Source organism: Heterocephalus glaber, unplaced genomic scaffold (genome assembly GCF_053883595.1).
Source record: "Heterocephalus glaber isolate CG9 unplaced genomic scaffold, H.glaber_assembly_v1.0 deba00000943, whole genome shotgun sequence".
In the NCBI taxonomy this organism is placed as follows: domain Eukaryota; kingdom Metazoa; phylum Chordata; class Mammalia; order Rodentia; family Bathyergidae; genus Heterocephalus; species Heterocephalus glaber.
The window spans coordinates 2,954,724-2,974,051 of record NW_028258175.1 but is presented as its reverse complement, the minus strand read 5'-3'; the positions used below and the strand labels follow the sequence as shown (position 1 = coordinate 2,974,051).

Sequence of the window (19,328 nt, the reverse complement as noted above, 5' to 3'; positions counted from 1 at the left end):
GTTCTTGGTAGCAATGCATGGGTGTTTTCTTTTTTAAAAAAATCACAACTTACTAATAGACACGCAAGTTAAAACAAAAATGCCTACTAAATTAGCGGTGGGCCCTGTTGGGCAGGGGCTCCTGGTGGGGGAATGTGGCTGGGCACAGGGTCAGCAGGGACCCCAAGAGCCTGGAACATAGCTGCTCCCAGGACACGGAGGCTGCTCCATGGTGTACCCTGGGATTACCACATCCTGCCGTCACTCGTAGCAGCAGGAGACAGGATGCTAAATCCCACTAAGAAGTGGCCCAGCAGTGCAATGGGATAGGATTAAGCTACTGAACAATTAATTTTTTTAAAGTTGTTTTTCATTTTTATGAAGGGATTCTGTCACACTGGGTGAAGTGCATGGTGTCCTTAATCTTTTTTGTTTTTGTTTTTTTGCATAGATTCTTTTATTGGTACATTTTAGGTATACGATATGTTTACATTTATCATTGGGTGATTGTACTGTACATGATGTAACTTGGTTATTTTTTCCCCATTCTCTGTCCTCCCTTCACCCCCTCCACCCTTCCCTATTTACAAAGACTTTGTTTCCACTATTTCCTTTTCTAATAATTTTTCCTTTCCCCTTCCCCTCCCACTTCCCCTACCCCTCTGGACTTTTTCTTCCTCTTTCAAATTATCAATTATTCGTTTTAATCATTTTAATCCTTATTTACACTTTCAGTTTCTCACACTAGAGAAACTATTCTGTATTTACACGTGTGTCCTATTTATTTCACTTAAGAGTATCGCCTCAATATGCATCCATTTAGCTATAAATGTCTAGTTTCTCGTTCTTTATGGCTGAGTAGTACTCCATTTTATTAAAAAACCACATCTTCTTTATCCAGTTTCTAGTTGATAGGCACTTGGGCTGTTTCCAAGCTTTAGCTATTACAAACCGTGCCACTATAAACATGGGTGCACATATATCGCTGTGGTATGAGTCTTTTAATTCTTTTGGGAATATACCCAGCAGGGGAATAGCTGGGTCAAATGGGACCTCTAGTCCTAGTTCTTTGATCTCCATACTGATTTCCACAGTGGTTGCACCAGTCTACACTCCCACCAGCAATGGAGAAGGGTTCCTTTCTCCCCACACCCCCGCCAGCATTTGTTATTGGTTGATTTCTTGATAGCAGCCATTCTTTCTGGGGTGAGGTGGAATCTCAGTGTTTTTTCATCTGCATCTCTCGAATGACCAGTGATGTGGAACATTTTTTCATATCTTTTTTCTTTTTTTTTGGTACCTGGGATCGAACTCGGGTCCTTGCTCTTGCACAGCAGGCGGCGAAACCACTGAGATAAATCCCCGGCCCATTTTTTCATATCTTTATTTGCTGCTTTTACTTCTTTGAGAAATGTCTGTTCATTTCAGATGCCCATTTTTGAATTAAGTTTTTAAATTTGAGGGGTCTGATTTTTTTCAGTTTTTTATATATTCTAGATAATAGTCCTTTGTCTAAGGTACAGCTGCTAAAAAATTTTTCCTACATTGTAGATTGTCTCTTAGCTCTGTTGGTAGTTTCTCTTGCAGTGCAGAAGCTTTTTAATAAGATGAGATCCCAGCTGTTGATTCTTTGTGCTAGTTCTTGTGCTACTGAGGTTTTTTGTTTGGTTTTTTTTGGTACCGGGGATCGAACTCGGGTCCTTGCACTTGCGCAGCAGGCAGCAAAACCACTGAGCTAAATCCCCGGCCCCTATACTGAGGTTTTATTCATAAAGTCTTTTCCTATGCCAATGCCTTCAAGAGTTCTACCTAACTTATCTTCCAGCAATTTAGTGTTTTAATATTTAGATCTTTAATTCACTTCAATTTTAGTTTAGTGCATGGTGAAAGATACAGTTCTAGTTTTAATCTTTGGCAGGTTGAAATCCAGTTTTTCCAACACCATTTATTACATAGGCTATCTTTCCTCCAGTGAGGGTGGTTGGCTCCTTTGTCAAAGCTGAGGTGTCTGGAGTTGTTTCTGCATCTTCTAATCTATTCCACTGATCCTCAGGTCTGTTTCTTTGCCAATACCATGCTGTTTTTATCACAGTAGCTTTGTAGTATAGTTTCAAGTTGGGGATTGTGATATTTTGCTATTCTAGGTCTCTTCTGGTTCCAAATGAATTTTTGGATTGTTTTCTGTAGTTCTGTAAAATATATTGGAATTTCAATCGGGATTGCATTGAATCTGTATAGCAGTTTTGGAAGTATGGCCATTTTCATTATATTGGTTCTTCCTACCCAGGAATAAGAGATGTCTTTGCATTTTCTTATATCATCTTTGATCTCTTTTTTTCAGAGTGGTGTAGTTTTCAGTGTAGAGGTCTTTTGCTTCCTTTGTTAGATTGATTCCTAGATATTTCATTTTTTTGGAGGCTACTGTAAAAGGAAGTGTTTCCTTAATTTCTCTCTCAGTGAGTCTATTATTTGTGTATAAGAAGGCTATTGTTTTTTGAGTGTTGACCTTGTATCCAGCTAAGCTACTGAATCTGTCAATTAAGCCTAGAAGTCTTTTGGCAGAGTTCTTTGAGTCTTCTATGTAAAGTATCACATCATCAGCAAATAATGAGAGTTTAACTTCTTCCTTTCCTATCTTTATTCCTTTTATTTCTTTCTCTTTTCTAATTGCTGTGGCTGTTTCCAGAACTATATTGAACAGGAGTGGTGACAGTGGGCATCCTTGTCTTGTTCCTGATTTTAGTGTGAAAGTTTTCAGTTTTTCAACATTTAGTATGATGTTGGCTGTTGGTTTTTCATAGATAGCCTTAATCAAGTTGAGATAAAGACCTTCTATTCCAATTTTCTGTAGGGTTTTTATCATGAATAGGTGTTGGATTTTGTCAAATGCTTTTTCTGCATCTGTTGAGATGATCATATGGTTTTTGTCCTTGGCTCTGTTAATATAATGTATTACATTTATTAATTTATGTATGTTGAACCATCCTTGCATCCCTGGGATAAATCTGACTTGGTCAGGGTATATGATCTTCTTGATGACCTTCTGTATTGTTTGCCATTATCTTGAAGATTTTTGCATCTATGTTCATTAGGGAGATTGGCTTGTATTTGTCTTCTTTGGTTAGGTGGGTCTTTCCCTGGTTTTGGAATCAAAGTAACACTTGCTTTCAGGAATGAATTTGGAAGTATTGCTTCCCTTTCAATTTCCTTGATGAGTTTAAAGAGTAATGGCGATAGCTCCTCTTCAGATGTGTTGTAGAATTCAGCAGTGAAGCCATCAGGACCTGGGCTTCTGTTGGTAAATGTTTAATTGTTTTCAATTTCACTCATTGTAATTGGGGTGTTTAGAATTTCTGTATCTTCATTTAACTTTGGCAGTTCATATGTATCTAGGAATCTGTCCATTTCTTGTTTTCCATTTTATTAGAGTACAGGTTCTCGAAGTAGGTATTGATGAACCTCTGGATTTCTGCTGGATCTGTTGTGACTTCACTTTTTTGGTTCTTAATTGCATGGATTTGAGCCTTTTCTTTGCTTTTTTTGATAAGGTTGGCTAAAGGTTTATCGATTTTTCAAAGAACCAACTGATTCATTTTTTGTATTGTTCTCTTAAGTCTCCATTGCATTGATTTCTGCTCTGATCTTTATAATTTCCTCTCTTGCACGAGCTTTGGGTTTGTCATGCTCTTCTTTTTCTAGGAGCTTGAGGTTCAGCATTAGGTTATTTGAGCTGTTTTCCTAATATGGCCATTCACTGCTATGAATTTCCCTTGTAGAACTGCTTTCATTGTGTCCTGTTGATTCCTGTATGTTGTACTGGCATTATCATTTACTTGTAGAAACTGTGTAGTTTCTTAATTTCCTTTGTGACCCATTGGTTGTTCAGGAGGGTGTTATTCAATTCCCATGTGTTTGTGGGGATTTTGCGGTTTCTTATGCTATTGATCTCCAATTTTATTGCACTATGGTCTGATAATATACAGGGGGTAAGGTGCCCTTAATCTTTAGGTAGTGACAGATCTGTGCACACCCCAGAGAGCATGCTCCACATGAGGGCGGTATATCCAGGAGTGAAAAGTGGATGTTTAATTTCCTTTAATATTTCTTGCTCTATAATTTCATTTTTTTTCAATAATGTAATTACACACATAGAAATTTATGTAATTTTATTTAAAAAGTCATTTGTTCAAATTCCCCTGGTGCCTGTGGCAGGGCAGGCAGAGATGGCACCAGGAAGGGGACAGAGAACACCACACTGCCATGGCAGGGACCACACAGCCTCAGGAAGAGGACCCACACGGCCACAGGACATGTCCCAGGTGGGCCATGTCTCAGGAGGGAGAGCAAGGAAGCAGAGGCCAGTGCAGGATCTGGAATCGCCAGGAAGCCAGGAGTCTGCCTCAAGGCCAAGGGATGGCATGGGGGGCATGGGGGTCATGGGGAGCTGGGATGGTGGGAGCCCAGGCAGGCAAGGGAGGAGGTGCAGCCTGGCTTCTGTAGCCCCAAAACACCAGTAGGGCTGGGACTCATGCTGTTGTGACAGAAACCCAACTCAAAAGTAGCCTAAGGAAAAACATGCATAGATGTACGGTCTCACACAACAGGGACAGGGCAGGGGTCTCACAGCAGGGACTCAGCTGCCCTGCTCCACTTGGTGTCCCCCTTTCCCCTTTCAAAGCCAGGCCTTCTCCCCAGGGGAGAATTTGTCCCTGCAGGCTCAAGGGACAAATGGGTCATGGGTCCCTGCGGTACCGTGAGTCCCAGGCTCAGCGGCTGGTGCCTCAGTCCAAATCCAGAAGCCCTAGGGAGGTGCCAGGGGCTGGGGCTGGGGCCTATCCCCAGGTGGGGCAATCCCTGGGGCCACAGGAATGGCTGCTGTGATGGCTGGGCCTGGCTCCAGGCCACCCATGGGTGACAGGAGGGGTGGGAGTGCGGCGGACTGGGGTCCTCCCTCTGGAGCAGGAATGACAGCTGGGCAGCTCTAGCTTGGTGGCTAGGCCATTATGGTGCTATCAGCTGCAGCTGGCCCGTGACTGGGTGATCTAACAGGCGCTATGGAGGCCCGGCTGCCCCAAGCACGTGCCTCTGTCAGATGGGGAGCCAGGTGCCAGTACTGTCAGAGTCCAGGTGCAGGGCAGGCTTCAGCCGGCTCAGGCTGTGGACGCTGGCATCTGCTTGGAACGCAGATGGCCACCGGGCTCAGCGCCAAGGCTCAGTGACACCCATCCTGGGGTGGGGCCTGCTCCGTGCCACAGCCCTGTGCTGGACACTGCCAGGCGAGGCCCTCCCACGTGGCGGGACTTAGATCTCAAGCCACACAGTGGCAAGGGCCTCAAAGGCCAGAGAACAGGGAAGGACAGGTAAGGACATGACATTTTGGTAGACAGTGGAACGGGAAGAAGCATGTGCAGCAGGAATCCGCAACTGGCATGAGCTTGGGGTCCAGCCCCCAGGCAGGGAGCCCAGCTGGGAGGAGGAAGGGGAGAGGGCACAGGGAGCAGGCAGGGGTAACAGGTCCTAGTTGCGCTGCAGTAGACAAGGCCTGGACAGGGCGGCTGGAGACCAGGGAGGTGGGGAGTGGCTTCCTGGGGCGAGTTGGGCACCGATGGATGGGAGCAGGCCCAGAGGGAGAGAATGTGGGCAGGGCGGGCCCGGTGCTGGGCAGGGAGTGCCAATGCTGCCTGCTGGTTGATAACCATAGCAGGGACTCAGCTTTCCGAGCACTCGGGAGTGCACCTGTGGCCAATGAAACCATGCGCTGAGCAGGAAGGGAGGGCTGGAGCCACCTGCTGGGGCCGAGCCCTGTGACTGAGGCCTCTGGCCATGGAGACAGACGAGTCGGAGGCCCCTCCTACATCAGCTCTGCCTGCCTCTCGCCAGCCGCCTCCCTCACTGCCAGGGAACCTCTTCTGCTGAAGCTGCAGAGAGCGCTCTCTGCCTCCCTGGCCAGCTGGGTGGCCCCTGAGCACTGCAGACATCTGCTGGGGGTGCGGGACGGGGGTCTCATTCCTCTTAACAGTGGGATGTGAGTGAGACCTGGGGATATGGTATCCATGTTGCTCCCATGAAGAAGGCGGATTTTCTGGGAAACCACCTAATAGGCCTGGGAGAGAGGCCAGCTCCAGGAGAGGAAAGCAGAGGCCGGAACCTGACGGCCTGGCGAGGTCACCAGAGCCACGAGACCAGTGATGGGGAGCCTTTTAGAGCTTCAATAATGCAAGAGGCCGCTGCAGCTCGCGAGCCATAGGTCTGCCATCACTGCATCAGACCAAGCCTGGCCTCCGGAAGGACCCCGATGGCCAAGTGCTTCCTTGTTTGAGCCAGTCTGGGTTGACTTCTGTACAGCAACCAAAGGGTCCTGACAAGCTGGGGGGAAGAGAGGACGGGGACCGCAGCAGGACTGCGTGTCGGGCCACAGGGTGCAGGGGCGGGCAGGGCGCTGCGGTGGGGGGTGAGGAGTGGCAGGAGGGGCGCAGAGGGAGGACCGAGCCCAGTGGGAAAGGGAGAGTGGGGACACGAGGACCTCCAGGAGGGCAGGGTCCGTGGGGCCATCCCAGGGTCTTCGGCAGGATGGGCCCTGCCTGTGGGAGGAGCACACTGGGGGGCTGGGCCGGCCCTGTGGCAGGATGTGGGGGACCGCCCGCTGCAGGAGGGCCAGGGGGAGGGGACCTGGGCGACTCTGGCCACAGGAAGGAGGCCATGGGGAGCCAGGGACACCAAGTCCTGCCGGGACCACTGACCAACGCCGGGACTGCGGCCAAAGCCCTCTAACGAGGTCACAGGGGAGCAGCCTGCTAGCTTCCAAGCTGGAAGCCAAGCCGAGGATTCAGTTAGACTTCTGTTCCCGAGAAGGCGGCCAGATGCAAGCCTGCACCCAGCAACCCCTCGGCATGGCTTTATTCCAAACCTGTCCTCGGGAACACAGACTGGGGGGCGGGGGTGCGCAGCGTGCCCACCCCATGCGGGCATCTGGAGGGACGTGCACCCTCACACAGGCACACGGCCTAATGCTGCCGGGACCGCAAGGACTTGCGGCTGGCCTTGGAGACAGCAGCCTCCCTCTCCTTCTCGGGGTCGAAGACTTCTGCAGAGAACAAGCAGGAAGACAGTGAGCAGCAGGGCTGGCCCCGAGGGACGCCCGCTGGCATCTACAGCCACTTCCCAGGCTGCGGGCTCCACCCTGTTGCTGTCACTCCCCCCCTGCCAGCCCTGCTCTCTGCGGAAGAAACTGAGGAGCCGCGCGCACGCGCACACAGCCTCGCGCCCCGTCCTGAGGGCTGGCAGAGCCTTACTCAGAGACCCGAAGCCTCGGCCCGGGGCAAGCCAGCCTGTCACCAGCCCCGGCCTGTCCATCCCGCCACCCGGTCCCCACAGGCACCTGGAACCTCATGCGGCCAGAAGTCATTACAGTGCGGGCAGTGCGGGTCAGGGTTCGACTGGAAGTACTTGGCCACGCAGGGCAGGTGCATCCTGATGCCACAGGTCTCGCAGCTCTGACCCTGAAAGAAGGCAACAGGGGCTCGCACACAGCCTGAGGGGAGCTTCCCAACCGTCAGGGAAGCCGCAGAGACGGCCGGCAGGCTCTGTAGTCCAGTCTCCAGACCCGCGTGAATGCCGCTCAGTCCCAGGTGCTCCGAGCACACGCAGTGAACACGGTGTGCACACCTGCAGTCCCAGCTCCTTGGGAGGCCGGGGCAGGGAGATCACAAGTCCAAGGTACCTCAGCAACTCAACAAGACCGTCTCAAAATAAAGCATACAAAGGACTATGGCTATGGCTCAGCATTGCAGCGGCACCAGGAGAACTCTGTGTGGCTAAATGCAGGTAGCAGCAGTGAGGACTACAGGTGGCCCCGGCTCTCAGGCTCCCTGCGCACAGGTCCAGGAGCACAGATGGCCACAGCTCAGGAGGAGGCAACGGCGACAGGAACCACGAGCTTAACAAACAGAGCGTGCACTTCCAGGACTCTGGCGTGGACGTACCCCTGGGTGCCCGCGGATAACGGGCAGAGAGATTGCTGTCACATAAAGATAAAACTAAAAAGAAGGAAACAACACCCAGCACTAGCTCAACGGGTGTGAGGCCTGCAAAGCACACAGTGTGACTCAGAAAAATGGATCCACACAGGAAGACATTCGTCACAAAACTGCCAAGCTAATACCAGTTACACGGGACTTATGAGAGCTTTCTGGAGAAGACTGAAATGAGGATGAGCCCTGGGACTAGACCTGAGAGAGGCAAAGGGCTGCATTCCCGTGGACAGCATGGGAGAGTAAGGGCCCCAGGAAGGGCCGTGCAGGGCCCACCCCGCCGCACCTGGATGAGGAGGCCGTGGCAGATGTTGCAGACCTTCACGGAGTCAGGGTAGGTCTCCCGGATGTACTGCTCCATCTCCAGGATGGCCCTGCCGTGCAGGGTGAACTCCCCTTCCTTCTGCAGGGACAGTGTGCGGCGGCGTCCTCAGCAGGCCTGTCCAGCTCCGGGCCTGGCCCCTGCAGCCCACAGCCCAAGGCCCCGAAGACACAGGGTCAGGATGCTCCTGGCCAGCCAGCGGCAGCGATGCCCCCGTGAAAGAGCCTCAAGCAGGGAAAACCCAGGGAAAGACCCAAAAGCCAGTGGAGGTGAAGGTCCCCGTGCCCCCGAGTCTTCTCAGCACCGTGCTGTGTCTGACAGATGGATCCCTCCTCCATCTCCAGCGGCGCCCCAAAACCAAAACACTGTCCCAGACCTCCAGCGGGGAGGACACAGGCTCCAGTCTGCCAGGTGCGGTGCCCCACTCCCTCCCGTCACCCACTTCACTGCTGGGAAGCAGCACTGCCACTGGGACCTCCACGGGGCTGAGCTCACGCCTGGCCATGTCACTCTACAGATGAAGCTCAAAGGCGTCAGAGAGGACAGGGCCAGCCCCATCCCGGCGTGTGTGGCAGGGCCTGCCTCCGAAGGAAGCCGCGTCTCCTGCTTCGCATGTCTAGGCACAACGAAACTCCCTGAGACCTCAGGGGACCAGAGGAGCCCCTGCCTGTGTGGCAGCCACTCTGCCTGTCACCAGGAGGAGGCAGAGCCAGGAGGACGGAGCAGGTGCCACAGGAACTTTCCAAGTTGGGACATGAGCCTATTAAGCATTTTTGCTACATCCAATCCCCTTCCGTGGTGGGGAGCAAGGAGGAGCCAGCGTGGGGATTAGCAGGGGTGGGGGCCCAGGCCTGGCCAGGAGACGGTGCCGCTGAAGAAGGAAGCCTACCCCGCTGGTCCAGGCGCTCCTCCCCTTCACAACTGAGAAGAGCTGAGGTTCCGCTTGAGACCCTGCAGTCAGCAGCACCAGTGACTGGAAAGCTTCGTCTCTGAGACTGAAACACGGCCCTCGGCCCTCAGCAGGGTCTCCACAGAACCAGCAACCCTGGCCTGGAACAGGTCGCCTGTCCCCAGGCTTGTACAGCTCTTCAGGGGCCAAACAGCAAGCAAGAGCAGTCCCGTGAGCGCTGCCAGGGCCTGAGGAGGCGCAGGGCGGAGACCACAGCACGCCCGGGCCTGCAGGGCTCCCCATCCAGCAGCTCACCTCTTGCGGGCTTAGCGTCACCCTGCAGTCTCTCCGAGGCACCGAGGAAAGCACAGGGAGGACAGGCCTGCATCCGAAGCCCAGGCCCAGACCCCAGAGGTGGCTTTTCCTCTCTGGCCCCAGCCTGCCTGGGAACCAAAGGGCTGGGCCAAGGGAGATCTTCCTGTCATGACCAAGTGTTTCTTCTGCCACTCATCCACCTCTCCAGTTGCCCACTCCACAAGCCTTATGCAGCACGCACAGGTGCCAGGCATGTGCCGCAACGGGGGCCATCATGAAGTCATAGCCTGTCCCTAAGAAGCTTGGCCCAGGGGACAGTGCACCACAGGGAGACCACAGGTCTGCCCTGACCTGAGCTGCCTGAGAGCACGCCCTATTACCAAGTCCCCAAGCCAAAGCCTGAGCACAGGCTGTGCTACCCATGGGGCGCCAGTGTAGCCAGACCGCTGAGATCAGTTAGCTAAACCCAGGCTCACGGGCCCCTCACAGGGCAGTGCAGCTCTCATGGACATGACACACGTGCCAAGCCCCCAGCCCTGCCCACGCTGAGACCTTTCCTGCCCCTTCTGCCCAGCAGGCATCCGGGACCAGAATTCAGAGCAGACTCTAGGGGCGGCCCGCCCACCTACAAGGGAGCAGCTGAGAGCACCAGAGACAAGCCAGAGACCACCTCCTCTGGAGGGGACCAAAGGGCTGCTGGGGCCACAAGCAGCAGCCTCAGCCCCAGGTCCGAGGCCCAGGAAGAAGCCAGGGCCCACATGGCCCATCCCACAAACACATGCGTGCCCTGGAAGGGCACAGTGAGGCGGACTGGGCCTGCACTGAGCCTGGCCTGGGTTTCTGGGAAACAGTGCTGCCTTCCTGGAGAGAGCAAAGCCCTCTGGCTGCTTCCAGCAGGCCTGCTCAGCAGCCTGTGCTTCTGCGTCCCCTCCAGCCCTACACCACAGAACGCAGGCATGACACCACAATGGCAACAGCAGGGAGGCAGGCCTGCTCTGTGTGCCGGGGGCCTGGCACTAAATGCCTCACGACGGTCTCGTTCCCGCTCCCCACCCCAGGAGGCACCCCAGGATTCTATTTCTGCCACGTCTCCCAGCGGGCCGAGACCCAGGTCAGGCACTGACCTAGCCTGCTTCACAGTCTAGACCCGAGGCTTAAGGGAGCCAGGAGCAAGAAAAGCGGGTGCAGCTCCCAGCTCTGCCACTTCCGGCTGGGGCCTGCCCCTCGGACAGATCCAGGTCCTCCTCACAGGGCCACAGAGGGGATGAGGGGCCTGGCTCAACAGCCACCGCTGGGGACCAGTGCATGTGAGCCAGGCTGGGGAGGACCCCGACAGTACCTCGATCAGCCACTTGCTCTGCACGAACTTCTGCAGCACTTGCTCAGCTTCCTTCTTCTTCATCTTCTTGCCTTTCAGTTGATCGACCAGGTTCAAAATGTTTGTGGAAGATGCAAAGCCAGTTTCTGAATCAACAATCAGCTCCAACTGAAAGAGAGGCCAGGGCCCAAGTTCATCTCTTACATCTGCAGATGTGGCTTTCAAGACATCAGCCCAGTTCTGGCAGGGATGCACCCCAGGCCCTTGCAGCCTAGTTCTGCCCTTTAGGGAGACAATTTCATGAAGTGCAGCAGGGCCACAGCGTGCCCTGTCCCACGGACTCAGAGAAGTCATCTCAGTGCCCAAAACGAAGAAGGGCTCGGCCCCCTCTTGCCCACCCCACCTGGGGAGAGAAGGTGAGAGATGAAATGCAGAGGAGCAGAGCTGGATGGGCCAGGAGGGACCATGGAGACGCAGCCAGGCAGAGCAGGGCGAGGCCAGCGGGAAGGTGGCTTCCTGCAGCCGCATGTGTGCACCCCTCACCCAGCCTGGTTCTCAAGCAGGCCGCTGACGGCCTTGAGGAGTCTTTAAATAACGGGGCTGGTCCAGAGACTCGGCTTCCACACAGCCAGCAGAGGCTGGGAGGAGCAGGGTCTGAGCACCCCCTCAGTGGTCGCCAGTGCCGTGCTCACCCAGGTGCTGACCGAGCACCCGAGGCCCGGCACAGCAGGGCCACTCAACTGCAAGCGGTGGCACTGTGTTCACAGCAGCCTCAGAGCCGGGCCCCCTGACAGCTCCGGGCGACGTGCTGCTTCCCTGCAGGCATTCTGGGCAACCAGGCAGTGTCGCTCACCTGGCCGGGCAGGGCTCGAACCTGGGCCAGCACGCCATCCCAGAAGCTGTGACGGCCCGCATCTCCCAGGGACCCTCGAAGACGGCGGTTTCCATCTACGCTACAGACAGAAGTTTCCCCTAAGAATCCAGGGTGGGACTTACTCCACTACTTACAGCCTTTCTGAAGAGATCCAGTTCATTCTCTGCAAAATCCGTGGACATTTTGGAAACTGGAGTTGTAGCAAGATTCACCTAAAAAATAAGTCAGCACAACGATCAGCCCATATTTTGATTCTGGGCTGGCTGCCCCTCACCCCCAGGGCCTGAATCAGGCAAGGCCTCCTCCGCTGTCCAGGGCTGCTGCTCCAGTTCCTCACAGCGCCACTAGAGGGCGCTGTGTGCACTCACCAGCGCATAGAAGGGTCTCCCGTCATCTTCTGTGACTCCCTTCTTTATCTCAATATACAAGGACTCCAAGGCGCTGTTAATGTTGTTGATGAAGTCCTCCAACTTGTCTACTTGAGCATTGCCTGGAAATAAAAAGGCAAAAGGGAGGAGAGGGCTTCATCAAAAAAGCATAGTTGGTATTACTTTCTGTGGCCCTGAACAGAGAGCAGCCCAGCCAGAAATGGGCAAGGGCCCTGCCCTCTTGGGCAAATGCCAGTGTGTTGTGGTTATTTTCTTCCTGGACTATTTAGATAAGAAGACGAGATGAAGGGTGCAGTGAGGCAGAGGCCACAGGAAATGTTATCTGAGAGGCTGAAGCTGCCCAGTCCTCCCACCTCCGCTCACAGCCCCAGCCGCATCCCCCACAGAACCCCCTGCTGCCAGCGACCTTCCCCACGCGATCCCGGCTCCCCACCACGGCCCAGCGCAGCCTGTGTCCCTGCATGCATCCCTGTTCCTTTCTCCCTCACTCAATATCCAGATGTCAAATGAACACCTGCAGCCCAGGCCAGGGGCAACAGTGAAAGGCCACCTGCCGGCAGGGTAAGCAGCAGTAATGGGTCTCCTCCCACGGCACTCCGGGCGGCCCCAGCCCTGTCGGGTACTGGCGAGGGGCTGTGAGCAGCACAGTGAGCCACGAGTCATGGCACCAGGCCTGGGCAGAAAGCCTGGCTCTAGCAGGAGCCACACATGCCCACGAGGCCACCTCCCGCTGTGCCACCGGGCAGACCGTGGGGCCACCCCAGTGCCCAGTACTAAGGAGGGTCAGCAGACCACTGATGAGATAGGGGAGGGGAGAAAACAGCGCTGCAGGGGGAGTGAGATACAGCTCACACGGTGCCCTCCACGGGGCGTGTGGCCTCTCTCCCGGGAGCACGGCCTCCTACACTGAGGGGAGAGCCACGGCCAGCTCTGCCTTGAACTGCCCCTCTGCTGCGATGCGTTTCACATACCTACACCTCTACTGAGGCGTCTCTACATCCACGCCCACATCTACACATGGAAGCGCGCACACTCACACTCGATGACTGCACACTGCTGACTCCGGAGGAGGGCAGACCACGCCGCCCCCAAACCCCACCATCCCCTGTGCCGGGGGACTGCACTGTGGTTCTTTAAACCAAGAGTAGGTACTGCTGCTTTCACTTACTAAATTGATTTCAAAAGATTTATGCTTTTTTAAATAACAAAATATGTTCCCACTTACGTTAGAAACCGTAACAGACCCAACAAAACATTACTGCAGGAAAGAGGCCTGAAAGGTGCCCACCCCTCAGCTGATGACCAAGGCCCCCGCGAGGAGAGGGACACGGGAATCAGGGCAGTGACCCAGAGCGTCCGTGCTTGGCCTCCCACACCGGGGTCTAGGCCACCCGAACATGTACAGCGCAGTGGGAGGGAAAGCACTGTGGTGGCGGCGGTGCAGGACGCGGCCACGTGAAGGATGTGAGCGCCCTGCGCAGGGCCCCCGGCGAGGCCCACAGCAGCGCCCAAGTACAGCCCACGGCGGGGACCTCACCTCCCTTCTAGAACAATGGCTTTTTTTCCAAAAGCAATTTGAATAAGAGCTCAGCAGTAATAAACAGGTGGAACGCGGATGTGCAGAGCCCTGGAGGAAGCATGACGATGAAAGTCGGGCCTGGCCGCCAGGAGACCGACCCGACGGGGAGGGAGGCGAGACCACCTTTCCTTCCTGCTCCCCGTGAGACTCGCCCGGGCCCCTCAAAGGCGGGTCCCGTACAGCCGCCCCGCCAGAAGCTCCCCACCCGCGAAGCACCCGCTCGGCACTGGGCCAGCGGCAGCGTCCACCCGACGCAACACAGTGGCAGTCCTACCCCCCCGGGAGTGACGGCTCACGCTTTCCGCTGGCGCGCCCCTCTGGGGTGGGCGGACCAAGGGCTCTGTCGGACGTTCCTCCAACCTGTCTGCAGGGGACGCCGCAGCCCTGCTGCTCCCATCGCCACCGCCTCAGCGCACACTCTCGGGACGCAGGGGTGCAGGGCACTGCACACCTATCCCCTGCAGAAACCACGCATCCATGCAGTGCCCCGCACCACGGGCCCCCCTGCCCCACGAAGGCCCCCACAGGGCCACGTCTGCAGCTCCCTCCACGGATGACCGCAGGGGCTCCCCACGGACACCCTGGCATGAACTTCTCTGGCCTGCCAGCCCCAGCCCCTCCCGCGACTGGCCGTGCTCTCTGCTGGCAGCAGGGCCAGCCACGCGCCCTGTCCCCTCCGTCCCCACCCCACCCCACACTGCAGCCACAGTTGCCAAGGCCCTGACGTCGTCCTGGCCAGGCCAGCAGACCCAGCCTGCCCACCCACAGCCCTCAGTGCCCGTTACCGTCTGGCCACCCACACTACAGACACCTGCCAGCGTCCGGCTGCCCCACAACAGTGCCCTCCCTGTCAAGACCCCAGCCTCGGCTTTTTCTTTAACTGTACAGAGTTAGGGAATGTGTGTGGTTCCTATATTCAGGGAACCCACAGGGAGGAGCTGAGGAGGCCACAGCCTAAGTCAGCCAGTGGAGCCAGTCTGCCCGGCAGCAAATCAGACAGGCTGTCACCCTGGGCAGGGACCAGAGCCCGCCAGAGCAGCTTCCACCTTGAGGTGCTGCTGTGCATCCATCCGCCCCCCAGCACAGTCCCCAGGCCATAATCAGCCCTGCACCCCTCTCCCAAACCCAGTCCTTTCTGGCAGCCACAGGTCTGTGCGTTGCAGGTGGCAGGTCCCTAACACAACCACTGTCGGGTTATAGCGGGCTGGGGCCTCCCTGGGCCTCCCAGGAAGCAGCGCTAACTGAGACTCCCAGCTCTGTCCTCTCTGTCCCGTTCCTAGAGCCAGGATGCAGAAGCTACACTCTGTAAATCTGCAGGAACACACTGGGCAGAGACACTGGGCCCGTGTTCCTCAGTCTGTGGTCACATCAGTGCCTGAGATAAAGCCTGTATCCTGTGGTGCTGAGACAGCTACTTCCAGTGCAGCTGCCCTTGGAGGGGCTTAAGAAAAGAATGCTGCTTCTCTCTTCAGAATCTGGAACCAACTGAGAAAAAAAAGACACGGGCTTTGCTGAGTACCACGGTACCCACTGTGCAGGGAGAGCTGCAACAGAGGCTTGGTCTCTGGACACCACCACCGTGCAGCAGGTGACAGTGTCCAGCGACAGGGAGAGAGGGCAGGCCATAGTCTACCGCCACGGCCTCTGCTCAGGCAGCAGAGACCCGACCAGGGCAGTGAGTGCCACGCTTACACCGAGCAGGGGTGGACCTGTATCCCAGGTGCCACCTGTAAGAAGGTGTGTGCATTTCTCACAGGCTGCGGGAAAGCAGCGGGCTGAGTCGGCCTGTGAAAGTGTGGCCGAGATTCTCACAGTGTCCCAGGACTGCTCATGGGCATGGTGCATTTCGTCACCCTGACAGTAGCTATTAACATCATCTTTATACACAGAGCCCTGGACAGATCAAACAACTTGCTCAGAGTTTCCCTAACTTGGAAATGCAGCCCCACCCTGGCTAACAACAGATCCCAGCCCCTGGGCACTAAGCCACGTGGCCTCTGCAGAGCAGACCTGAGGACATTCCTGCCCCAGACCTGCCACAGACACACGGCCACAGAGGGCCTCTCCCTGCACAGCGGGAGGTGGCTGGCACCTGACAAGGACAGCAGAGGAGTGGCATCCACCTCGGCCAGCTCCGCTCACTGACTGGCCCTGTGGTCAGCCCAGCCCGCAAAGGACTGAGGGAAGGCGAAGGCTGGGTGGCCTGGCAGCACCTTTCTTGATCTGGAAGCCCTGGCGTGGGCCACCTGACACGTGGGCCTCCAGAGGGTGGACAGGCCCGGCAGCCCAGACCAAACTGGACTCCTCTCTAGGTCAAGGGGCTAGGTTCATTCACTTGGAGTGACTGTTTTTTCTGTATTATCTCCTTTTCTCAAAATGTCTCTTTACCAGTGAACCTCTTCTTACTGAATCAGGCTTTCTGGTTCCCAGAGGCCACTGGGACCGTGGGCTTGAACAACAGGCAGCCAGAAAGGCAGGACGCCAGGCCAGAGGGCCAGTAGAAGCCACAGGATTTCACTTCTCAGCCTGCAGCCCTCATCAGTCCTGGAGGAGAAGATGATCTCAACCTTCAGACACACGGTGCGCAGCGAGAACTGCCAACGGCACCTCCAGAGTGCCGCTGTGAGCAGTGCTAGGAAGAACGGGGTGGTGGGAGAATCGCTCTTTATGCGGCAAATAATTTGATGTGCTGAGCAGTTCCAACATCAGCACATCAATTCTCTGTGTGCCACAACACCGCCCCTCAGAAGCCACCTCAGCCAGTAAGGAAGAGTCACTGCCTCACCTTTCAACGAGGGGTCAGAGAAGTGAAGGACTTGGCAGAAAGTAACAAAGTCTGGAACAGAAACCAGACATGGACCACGAATGGTTTAATGCAAAGACAAGAAGACTTGAGCCTTCCTTTTTAAGAACTATTACTTAGATACGCAGTGATGCCTGAGGATTCCTACACAGCAGGCCCGGGGTAAGCAGGGGACCCAGTGAGTGAGACTGGTCATGCACTCTCCGTGGTTTGGCCTGGGCCACACACACACAGGGCTACACTGCGCTGCGCTGCCCCACCCCACCCTGCCTTTCTCAGGGCTGATGCTTCCCACTGTGCAGAGCTAAAAGTAATTCCCTGCTCAACCACCACAGAACCTGACTCCTTAGTCCTCTGAAGTCTAAATCACAAATGAGAAAAATGAGCGCCTGGGACCAGGGAGCTTAGCAAAGCTCTGAAGCTACACAGGGGTGGGTGTGCACCTACAGTCTGCTTCTGGACGCACGCCCTGAGGTGCTTCCGAGTACACAGAGACCACTCTGAAAAGCCAAGGCTCAGCCCACTCTCTGGTGCGCTCAAAGGGCGCTGTGTGACGCTTCCTGCCCACCTCTTGGCACAGGTCCCGTGTCCCCGCTGCTCGTATGAAGTGCACTAGAGCCCACGATGACACTGCTGCAGCAGCGACAGGGACACACTCACAGGCCGCACGGGGCACGCCCTGGCCCCCGGTGTGCTGCCCGGCACTGCTGACACTCGCTCCGGGGCGCATCTGCCCAGCAGTGGGTTCTGGATCATGGCAGGAGTCAGGACAGACCCGTGAGCTGCTCTCATACTCACCTGACCCACACTCTGCAGACAGGTGTCCACTCTCCTGGGGCGGGCACCTTGGGGTGCTGTCCCCTCCACTGCCCGCTCAGGAGCTCCAGGAGCTGGTGGGAACCGCCCGCTGCCAGCTCCACACAGCAACCCTCCACCTCACGCCAGCCAGCCAGGAAGCACACCGTGTGCAGAGCTCACAGCCAGCCCACAGGCAGGGCTGCCCTGCTTCGGCCAGGCGCTCCATCGGGCTTTTACATTGGGTTTCTCCTGCTGGTGGAGGGTTTGACTTTTAAATATTGCATTAGCAACACCCGCAACCTACAGGAGAAGAGGTTTAGACGGTTCCCGGTTCAGCCGTGCCGGCTGGCCCCAAGGCAGAACCCTCGTGGCAGAAGGGGGCTGCAGAGCAAAAATGCAGAGTTCGGCAGCCAGGGAGAAGAGTGCCAAAGAGCAGAGAGGGGCCATACCTCACACCCACCCAGACTCCCCAGGAGCACACTGTGCTCACCTGCCGGCCATTTCTTAATCCAATGGAGCTGACATCAGGATTGGTGGTCACAAATGTGTTAATTAACTGAAAATTAGAAACACTGTAGGAAAGCCAACCATGCCTCTAAGTTACACACCATGGACACTCTGTCTGCTTGTTTCCAGCTGTGATGAGGCTGGCACCCGACTGTAAGGAGACACGGTGATTCTCAGGGTCGCTCTGCTCACTGACCCCCAGACTCAGGCTGGACAGCGAACAACTCACCAGCACAGACTGTGTCCCACGGTGCTTCTGAGACGGAGCAGCCTGGCAGACAAGTCAGGCCACACAGACACGGGAGTGAGACCCACGGCCCACAGTGACTAGCCCAGGAAGCCAGCCCTCAGCTACAGCACCAGGCAGGAAGCCAGCATCCCGTCTCCATGCCAGGCGTGAAAGAAGTCAGACCACCGCCTCTCAGCAACCAGCTGAGGAAGCCAAACAGTAAGTCCTGAGCTAAGGGGCTCCAAGTGCAGGACTCGCTTCCAACTGAGGATCAAGCAGGGAAGCACCTCTAGCCCATCAGCCAGGAGGCTCCCACCTGCCTGCCTCTGGGCCAACTCCTTTCCCCTCAGAAGCGGCCCCTTCCTCTGTCTGCCTATGCGCCCACCCAAACACAGGGATGTGGCCAACTCCCTTGCTAGAGCAAGCTCAGAATAAACAGCCTCCGCTTGTTGCTGGGGTCCCACAGACTTTGGTGTGGACTCAGTGCGGGCCATTCCCAGGAGGGAGGATGGCATGCACGCAGTCACACGGGTCTGGCAGGGAGACAAGCCCCGTCTGCTGCCTTCCTGCGGCGCCTCGTCCCCACCTCACTTGTGCCCAGGTGTGGAAGAGCCGCCTATGCTCTCTGGATGGCTCCTCCAGCCCGTCCACGTCCTCATGCCCTCTGAGCAGACCAGGGAGCAAGATCCCAGCCACCGGTTTCAGACCACAGCGGCTCCCTCACCCTCACCACATTCCCACGTGAGCCGACCCTGACTGTTTTCTAGACTAAACCTCCAGACTCTGACAGCCTGTCCTGCTCATTGCTAGGACCAACAGCACGACAGCCAAGGCACACAGCTAACTGCTGGGTGCGTTCACCGACTGACCACCGACTGCAGAAGGCTTGGTCCCCACTCTGGGCGATGGTGGGGACCTTTGGGGGCTGGTAGAAGGAAACCAGGTCATTTGGAGCATGCCCCTTCTCAGGTTCAGAGCTTCCTGGGCCCGAAGAGTCCTGTCTAGGCACACAACTTCCCTCACAAATTCTATATGATGGAAAATTCATCAGGCCATGGGTTAGCTGTTCCTTCGCAAGTTAATTTTTTGCCACTCTTCAGTTATAATCACAGACGCCACCCCTCCTGATTATCCAGGAAGACAAGCCAACTCTAACAGTGGTGAGCATATTAACTGCTCACCATGGCCAAAGGGAGGAAATGTGCAGTGAGATCATTAAAAATAGAAGGAAATTTTATTGGGAGCCAGCTTCTAATTATCACCAAGGCCTAAGAGAAGGCGCTTACCAGTATGACT

General features: G+C 55.7%; 1 protein-coding gene across 3 annotated transcripts in view; it reads right to left on the bottom strand.

Annotated features, from left to right (window-relative positions):
• Positions 1 to 4,130: 4,130 nt before the first annotated feature.
• Positions 4,131 to 19,328, bottom strand: part of Nsmce1 (NSE1 component of SMC5/6 complex) — a 36,148-nt gene continuing 20,950 nt past the window's right edge. For all 3 annotated transcript variants that reach the window (XM_087208854.1, XM_087208855.1, XM_013076437.3), the window contains exons 3-8: positions 12,096 to 12,217; positions 11,862 to 11,939; positions 10,875 to 11,021; positions 8,296 to 8,412; positions 7,358 to 7,478; positions 4,131 to 7,063 (exon numbers count right to left, since the gene is read on the bottom strand). In XM_087208854.1, the coding sequence (XP_087064980.1) occupies positions 6,984 to 7,063; positions 7,358 to 7,478; positions 8,296 to 8,412; positions 10,875 to 11,021; positions 11,862 to 11,939; positions 12,096 to 12,217 (665 nt within the window). In that variant the 3' untranslated portion in view covers positions 4,131 to 6,983. The remainder of the gene's footprint in view (positions 7,064 to 7,357; positions 7,479 to 8,295; positions 8,413 to 10,874; positions 11,022 to 11,861; positions 11,940 to 12,095; positions 12,218 to 19,328) is intronic.